At 49.6% G+C, this 8,129-nt stretch overlaps 1 protein-coding gene across 41 annotated transcripts; it reads left to right on the top strand.

Moving 5' to 3' along the window:
- The first annotated feature begins 747 nt into the window (after positions 1 to 747).
- LOC306804912 (uncharacterized protein C10orf143 homolog) lies at positions 748 to 5,554 on the top strand. Of its 41 annotated transcripts, none has more exons than XR_013775031.1 (8): positions 748 to 837; positions 2,589 to 2,729; positions 2,865 to 2,930; positions 3,589 to 3,815; positions 4,217 to 4,269; positions 4,322 to 4,357; positions 4,557 to 4,573; positions 4,672 to 5,554. XR_013775031.1 is itself a non-coding variant. In XM_079312102.1 (4 exons), the coding sequence occupies exons 1-4, from the start codon at positions 769 to 771 to the stop codon at positions 3,616 to 3,618; spliced, it is 306 nt and encodes a 101-aa protein (XP_079168228.1). In that variant the 5' UTR covers positions 748 to 768; the 3' UTR covers positions 3,619 to 4,143. The 41 variants fall into 41 exon arrangements, 1 of the variants encoding a protein (XP_079168228.1); XR_013775054.1 differs by having other exon boundaries at positions 3,589 to 4,118; XR_013775061.1 differs by having other exon boundaries at positions 3,589 to 4,118; positions 4,170 to 4,269.
- Positions 5,555 to 8,129: the final 2,575 nt, after the last annotated feature.

The raw sequence follows: 8,129 nt of genomic DNA, 5'->3' as shown, positions 1-8,129 counted from the left end.
GCGGATCCCGGTTCCAGAGGCGGATCCCGGTTCCAGGAGCGGATCCCGGTGTCGGGGCTGCAGCCAGGGGAGGTTCCAGGAGCGCATCCCAGTGCTGAGTTTCAGGGACGGGTGCGGATCCCAGGGCGGTTCTGGGGCTGTTCCCGGGCGGATCCGGGACGGATCCCGGTTCCGGGAGTGGATCCGGGGCGGCTCTGGGGGGCAGATCCCGCTTCCAGGGGCGGTTCCAGGGGCGGGTCCCGGTTCCGGGGGCGGTTCCAGGGGCGGTTCCAGGGGCGGGTCCCGGTTCCGGGGGCGGGTCTCGGGGCGGTTCCGGGGGCAGGTCCCGGTCCCGGGGCGGTTCCAGGGGCGGGTCCCGGTCCCGGGGCGGTTCCAGGGGCGGGTCCCGGTTCCGGGGGCGGGTCCCGGGGCGGTTCCGGGGGCGGGTCCCGGTCCCGGGGCGGTTCCAGGGGCGGGTCCCGGTTCCGGGGGCGGGTCCCGGAGCGGTTCCGGGGGCAGGTCCCGGTCCCGGGGCGGTCCCAGGGGCGGGTCCCGGTTCCGGGGGCGGGTCCCGGGGCGGTTCCGGGGGCAGGTCCCGGTCCCGGGGCGGTTCCAGGGGCGGGTCCCGGTTCCGGGGGCGGGTCTCGGGGCGGTTCCGGGGGCAGGTCCCGGTCCCGGGGGCGGGTCCCGGTTCCGGGGGCGGTTCCAGGGGCGGGTCCCGGTTCCGGGGGCGGGTCCCGGGGCGGTTCCGGGGGCAGGTCCCGGTCCCGGGGCGGTGCCGGTTCCGCCATGGCCGCGGTGCCCGTGCGGGGCCGGCGCGGGGCGCTCGGGCCGGGGGGAGCCGGGGAACCGGAGTGTGTGAGTGGGGAACGGGAATGGGAATGGGAATGGGAACGGGAATGGGAATGGGGAACGGGAATGGGAATGGGAATGGGAATGCGAATGGGGAACGGGGAACGGGAACGGGGAATGGGAGCGGGAATCAGGAATGACAGTGGGAATTGAGAGCGGGAATGGGAACAGGGCCAGGAGTGGGGCCGGGAACGGGGCCAAGGCTGGGTCCCGTGTCCCCCAGCCGGTCCCGTGTCCCCCGGGTGGGTCCCGTGTCCCCCAGCCGGTCCCGTGTCCCCCGGCCGGTCCCGTGTCCCCAGCCGGTCCCGTGTCCCCCATCCAGGTCCCGTGTCCCCAGCCGGTCCCGTGTCCCCAGCCGGTCCCGTGTCCCCCGGGCGGGTCCCGTGTCCCCCAGCCGGTCCCGTGTCCCCCAGCCAGGTCCCGTGTCCCCCAGCCGGTCCCATGTCCCCAGCCGTGTCCCATGTCCCCAGCCGGGTCCCATGTCCCCCATCCGGGTCCCGTGTCCCCAGCCGGGTCCCGTGTCCCCCAGCCGGTCCCGTGTCCCCAGCCGGTCCCGTGTCCCCAGCCGGTCCCGTGTCCCCCATCCAGGTCCCGTGTCCCCAGCCAGGTCCCGTGTCCCCAGGTGGGTCCCGTATGGGACAAGGTGCCAGTGTCCAGGAAAAACACAAACCTGACTGCGGGGGTGATCCCAGCCCTGGCGTGGCTTTTCCTGCTGTTCCTGGGTTTAATGAGTCCTTCCACACACGTGCTCCTTCCATGAGCCCCATCCCACTTCTTGTGGGATGGATGAAGGATGAAGGGTGAAGGATGCAGGATGCAGGGTGAAGGATGCAGGGTGAAGGATGCAGGGTGAAGGATGCAGGATGCAGGGTGAAGGATGCAGGGTGAAGGATGCAGGATGCAGGGTGAAGGATGCAGGGTGAAGGATGCAGGATGCAGGGTGAAGGATGCAGGGTGAAGGATGCAGGGTGAAGGATGAAGGATGCAGGATGCAGGATGCAGGGTGAAGGATGAAGGATGCAGGATGCAGGATGCAGGGTGAAGGATGCAGGGTGAAGGATGCAGGGTGAAGGATGAAGGATGCAGGATGCAGGATGCAGGGTGAAGGATGAAGGATGCAGGATGCAGGATGCAGGGTGAAGGATGCAGGGTGAAGGGTGAAGGATGCAGGATGAAGGATGCAGGGTGAAGGGCGAAGGATGCACGGTGAAGGATGAAGGGTGAAGGAGGCAGGGTGAAGGATGCAGGATGCAGGATGAAGGATGCAGGGTGAAGGATGAAGGATGCAGGATGAAGGATGCAGGGTGAAGGATGAAGGGTGAAGGATGCAGGATGCAGGATGAAGGATGCAGGATGAAGGATGAAGGATGCAGGGTGAAGGATGCAGGGTGAAGGATGCAGGGTGAAGGATGAAGGATGCAGGATGAAGGATGAAGGATGCAGGATGAAGGATGAAGGATGCAGGATGAAGGATGAAGGATGCAGGGTGAAGGATGCAGGGTGAAGGATGCAGGGTGAAGGATGAAGGATGCAGGATGAAGGATGAAGGATGCAGGATGAAGGATGAAGGATGCAGGGTGAAGGATGCAGGGTGAAGGATGCAGGGTGAAGGATGAAGGATGCAGTGGCAGTGGGAAATCCAAAATCCTGGGGTTGTTGTTCTTCCCAGGGGATGTGGGATCCTTGGGAGGCACAGGCAGGCAGAATCTGTGTCCTGTGCCTTGCACTGACACTGAATGTTGGTTTTGGGTTTCCAGAAGCGAGTGTGCCAGCTGCTGGACACCATTCCACGGGAGGCTGCTGCCCAGCTCATGGATTGTGCCATGGATCTGGATTCCAGGCAGAAATTCCTGCCTGACTCTGCAGCCTGGGCTGCAAAGGCAAAGCAGAATTCCATGGTGAGTTCCAACTGTCCATGGGTTTGTTACAAAATCACTTTTCAAATGCGTTTTATAATGAAGCTGCAAATAATTTCTCATTTCTTTTTTTTTTTTTAATTTCTTGATGAATTTGTGTCTGGTTTTGTTCCTCAGATTTTGGAAAATCATGGGAGCAAAGTCACTTCCCAGCCCTGCCCAAGATGTGTTGCTGGAGAATCTGTAAGTGTGGGAATCTGCTTTTTGAGACAAAAAGGATTGGCACTTGTTCCCCAGTATTAGCTCCAGAAAACATGAAGTTAATAACCAGCAAAACTGCATTGCTCAGGAATAAAGCATGGAAATTAAAAATAAAGGAGATGGATTTAGCATTTCAGCAGAGCACAAGTTAATATTCCCAGCAGCAGCTGGAAAATCTGGAGATTCTGAACACATTTTTCAAACTCTCTCTAAAAAGCAGAGTTTGGGAAGGAACTGAAAGAAACAATAACATAACCTCTACCCCTTGATTTACTGGATCACAACAGAATATTTAGGAATTTCATTCTATCTCCTATTTTTTTCTGTAATTGGATATTTCCTTTCCAAGGAGTAAATACAGCCTTGAAAACATTGCTCCTTCCAGGGCCAGAATGAGGAGAGGTGTGGGAAATGCTGGATGTGCATAGAAAATCTGATTTATGGAATTAAAGTTTCTATCAGGACCTGTGACTGAAGAGACATTGATTGTATTAAATTATTTACACTCATTTCCTCCTTAGAGAAAAAGGAAAAAAAAAGGAATATTTGTGGCGATTTAAAATGAAATTTGGAAATGAAGACTGAGGAAAAACCTTTTTGCCAAACTCCTTTGTAGTGACCTGAAATGTTTTTATTCCAGGGCCACTTCAGTCACATCCTGGGCTGCTAGAAATGGAAAGGGGGCAGAGGAGCAGCTCTGATTTCCTGCTGGGGTCCCCAGGGTGCAGCTGGATCCTGGATCCTGCCCTGCCTCAGCACTCCCACCCCACCAGCATCTGCAATTCCACACCTGCTCAGAGGCTTCTGCTCCTCAGGCAGCTCAGGATTTGTGTAAAAGGGACAAGAAAAGGCTGATTGCATGTTTAGGTAACTCAGAATTTGTCTAAAAAGAAAAAGGCTGATTTCATATTTAGGCAGCTCAGAATTTATCTAAAAAGAGCAAGAAAAGGCTGATTTCATATTTAGGTAACTCAGAATTTGTCTAAAAAGAGCAAGAAAAGGCTGATTTCATATTTAGGTAACTCAGAATTTGTCTAAAAAGAAAAAGGCTGATTTCATATTTAGGTAGCTCAGAATTTGTCTAAAAAAGAACAAGGAAAGGTTGTTTTCATGTTTAGATAACTCAGAATTTGTCTAAAAAGAAATAGAAAAGGCTGATTTCATGTTTAGGTAGCTCAGAATTCATTTTAAAAGACAAGAAAAGGCTGATTCTATATTTAGATAATTCAGAATTTGTCTGAAAAAGAAAAGGCTGATTTCATATTTAGGCAGCTCAGAATTTGTCTAAAAAAGAACAAGAAAAGGCTGATTTCATGTTTAGGTAACTCAGAATTTGTCTAAAAAGAGCAAGAAAAGGCTGATTTCTTATTTAGGCAGCTCAGAATTTGTCTAAAAAAGAACAAGAAAAGGCTGATTCTATATTTAGATAACTCAGAATTTGTCTGAAAAAGAAAAGGCTGATTTCATATTTAGGCAGCTCAGGATTTGTGTAAAAGGGACAAGAAAAAGGCTGATTGCATGTTTAGGTAACTCAGAATTTGTCTAAAAAGAAAAAGGCTGATTTCATATTTAGGTAACTCAGAATTTGTCTAAAAAGAAATAGAAAAGGCTGATTTCATGTTTAGGTAGCTCAGAATTCATTTTAAAAGACAAGAAAAGGCTGATTCTATATTTAGATAACTTAGAATTTGTCTGAAAAAGAAAAGGCTGATTTCATATTTAGGCAGCTCAGAATTTGTCTAAAAAAGAACAAGAAAAGGCTGATTTCCTTTTTAGGTAGCTCAGAATTCATTTTAAAAGAAGAAGAAAAGGCTGATTTCCTGTTTAGGTAGCTCATAATTCATTTTAAAAGAAGAAGAAAAGGCTGATTTCCTGTTTTACACTGGTGAGGTTGAGCTGCCCACCCTGGCTCTGGAGAAATTCACATTTCAGTTCCATTCTGTGGGAATTATCCCACCTGGAGCTGCTGCCCTGACTCCTCCTCAGCTCTTGTGAATTTTATTCTGAATAAACGCACGTGGAGCTCCTGACAGACACCTCACCCTCCCTGGCTTTTCCCCACATGGCAGGGCACACACTGCTGGATGAATTTCAAATTGAACTTTTCCTCTCAGATGTGATTCCTTGCTCTGTGTTTTCCAACAGGGCAGAAATGTGGTTTTTTTAAATCAGGCTGGAAACAAGTTGGAGTTTAATTGTCTGCTCCACTGAAGGCTTTTAATAGTGATATTTTTTAAAATAGATGTGTTTGTAATTTATTTTGGGATTTTGCAGGATCATGAAGAGGGCACAGGCTGGGGCAGTGAATATTCCTTTAAAGCAGATTTGTGTCAAATCTGCAGTGGAACCACAGAGTTATTTTTGTATGCCTTGTACAACTCTGGAATTTTGTTTTCTTGATGAAGAAATATATAAATTTTCTATTTCCTACTGCTGTGGTTTGTACACAGAATAAGCAGAGTGATGCTTTATTTACCTGTACATAGAGAGAAAGGCCCCTGGCCTGTTTTTAATTCAGGTTTAAAGGATCTAATTCTTATTTTTAACTTTGTATTCTGTCAATTGTTCCTTACAAAAGCAGAAACATTAAACACCACTTTGGCTTTAGTCTGGTTGTGTCATTCCATGAATGATTTCTGAGGGCACTGAGGAATAAAGGTGAATAAATGCTCAGATGAGGAGGAGAAATATGTTATTTATGTCATGTAAAAGCTTTGTAGTATGTTTAGTTGCTCACATAATTTGATGGTAATTACAAATCCACTTGGCATCTTGACTGCCAAAAGAAGATGGATCTGTGTGTGATATTTTTGTGATATCTGTGTGTGATATCTGTGTGTGATATCTGTGTGATATCAGTGTGATATCTGTGTGATATCTGTGTGTGATATCAGTGTGTGATATCAGTGTGTGATATCTGTGTGATATCAGTGTGTGATATCAGTGTGATATCTGTGTGTGATATCTGTGTGATATCAGTGTGTGATATCAGTGTGATATCTGTGTGTGATATCTGTGTGATATCAGTGTGATATCTGTGTGTGATATCTGTGTGATATCTGTGTGCGATATTTTTGTGATATCAGTGTGATATCTGTGTGATATCTGTGTGATATCTGTGTGTGATATCTGTGTGTGATATCTGTGTGATATCAGTGTGATATCTGTGTGATATCTGTGTGATATCTGTGTGTGATATCTGTGATATCTGTGTGATATCTGTGTGTGATATCTGTGTGTAATATCTGTGTGAGATATCTGTGTGATATCAGTGTGATATCTGTGTGTGATATCTGTGTGATATCAGTGTGATATCTCTCTGATATTTTTGTGTGATATCTGTGTGTGATATCTGTGTGTGATATCTGTGTGATATCAGTGTGATATCAGTGTGATATCTGTGTGATATCTGTGTGATATCTCTCTGATATTTTTGTGTGATATCTGTGTTGTTACTACAACAATCCCAAATCTGTGATATTTGCTTGCTGCCCAGGGTGTCATTCATGAGTTATACATAAATGGCAGCTTTACATATTTAAAAGGAACATGGGCTGCTTCATATCTGAAGTATGGTTCCCAGGGGAGAACGCCGCCATTTGATCTATTTTTGATTAAAATGTAAAAATTAAAAATTAAATCAAATGGTAGTCAAATTCCTTGGGGAAAACATACTTCAGTTATGAAGAATTCCCTGTGGTAACCTTGAGACTCTTCCAGCTGCATTGTCTCATCTGTAGGTGGTCTCTTTATGTCTGACATAATTAAAATGAATTGCTGCTGGAGAGCCCCTGGTCCTGCATGCAGATTTGTGGAGCTGCAGTGCCAGGCAGGGCAGCAGGGCTCCTGTGCAGCTCTGGGCTGGGATTTGCTGCAGCCTGGGCAGGGATCCCTCCCCTGCACTGCCAGCCTGGGGGCTGGGGAGGATGGACAGGGCAGTGAGGTGGGAATTGCTCTCCCAGCCCTTGGAGCCCATCCTGAGTGTCCCAGAGCACCCAGTGCCACCTCCAGGAGCTGCTGGGGCTCTCCAGGGATGGGGATCCAGCCCTGCCAACCCTGAGCATTGCAGCTTCTCTGGAGTCTGATCAACGAGCTCACTCCAAATAACTTGTCTGGAAATTAACTCTGTCATGAATTCCAGCAGAATATCCTGCTGCTCCCATATGGACAGGAGCTGCTGGTCCTTGGGTCGTGTTATCACAATTCTGGAATCCCTGAGGCTGAAAAACAGCTCCAGGATCATCGAGGTCACCCTGTGCCCATCCCCACCCTGCCCAGAGCACCCAGTGCCACCTCCAGGAGTTCCTGGGACACTCCAGGGATGGGGATCCAGCCCTGCCTGGGCAGCTCCAGCCCCTGAGCTCCCTTTCCATGGGGAAATTATTCCCAAAATCCACCCTGAGCCTGCCCTGCCCAGCCTGAGCTGTTCCCTATGCTCCTGTCCCTGTTCCCAGATCCCAAATCCCCCCAGTGTCCCCCCCTGGCAGGGAGCTGTGCAGAGCCAGAATTGCTCCCTGAGTTTCCTTTTCTCCAGGCTGAGCCCCTTCCCAGCCCCTCAGGGATTCTCCAGCCCCTGCCCAGCCCCATTCCCTGCCCTGGACACCCTCCAGCCCCTCCAGGCTCTCCTGGAAGGAGCTCCCAGAGCTGGACACAGCCTCGAGGTCCCTGTGGTGGCACAGGGGACAATCCCTGCCTTGCTCCTGTTTAGGGCTCATCCTTTCAAACATCCAAGGAACCCTTGCTGTGCTAAGCAATGGCTAAATGCCACCAGAACACGATTGTGAAATTGGATTTCCTAGGAAAATGTGCTCTACACAATCTAATGCAACTTATTTCTAGCAAGCTGCTTTGTCAGGCTGCCTTGGAATATGGGAATGTATATTTGATAAGATTAGAGAATCGTGGGGATCAGGAAAAATAAGACTCTAGACTTTGCATTCCCATTTTCACCCAGCTGAAGGACAAGCATGTCATTTATTTTGTGTTTGGTTGTGATTCTCATGGCCCTGTTAATGTGCCCACAGCAGTGGCTTGTGACTGTGCATCCTGCTCAAGCTGAGACTAAAACTTCCCTGACAACATTTCCGTGGAAAAGAAGGGTTTGGAAGCGAAATGCTGGGATTTCTAGAGAAAATAAAACAATCCTGGCAATGAAAGTATCAAGTGTAAGAGTTCCACAGT

The sequence above is a fragment of the Erithacus rubecula genome, assembly GCF_903797595.1.
Source record: "Erithacus rubecula genome assembly, chromosome: 9".
In the NCBI taxonomy this organism is placed as follows: Eukaryota; Metazoa; Chordata; class Aves; order Passeriformes; family Muscicapidae; genus Erithacus; species Erithacus rubecula.
Note: the sequence above shows the minus strand (reverse complement) of the source record. Positions and strands in the feature narration are given on the sequence as shown.

What these genes read in the sequence shown, in the direction of transcription:
- LOC306804912 (XM_079312102.1), top strand. Translation starts at nt 769, where the DNA reads ATGGCCGCGGTGCCCGTGCGGGGCCGGCGCGGGGCGCTCGGGCCGGGG. An exon ending in AGGCAAAGCAGAATTCCATG is followed by an intron (nt 2,730 to 2,864) that starts GTGAGTTCCAAC and finishes TTTGTTCCTCAG; the next exon opens with ATTTTGGAAAATCATGGGAG. An exon ending in GATGTGTTGCTGGAGAATCT is followed by an intron (nt 2,931 to 3,588) that starts GTAAGTGTGGGA and finishes TTTTTATTCCAG; the next exon opens with GGCCACTTCAGTCACATCCT.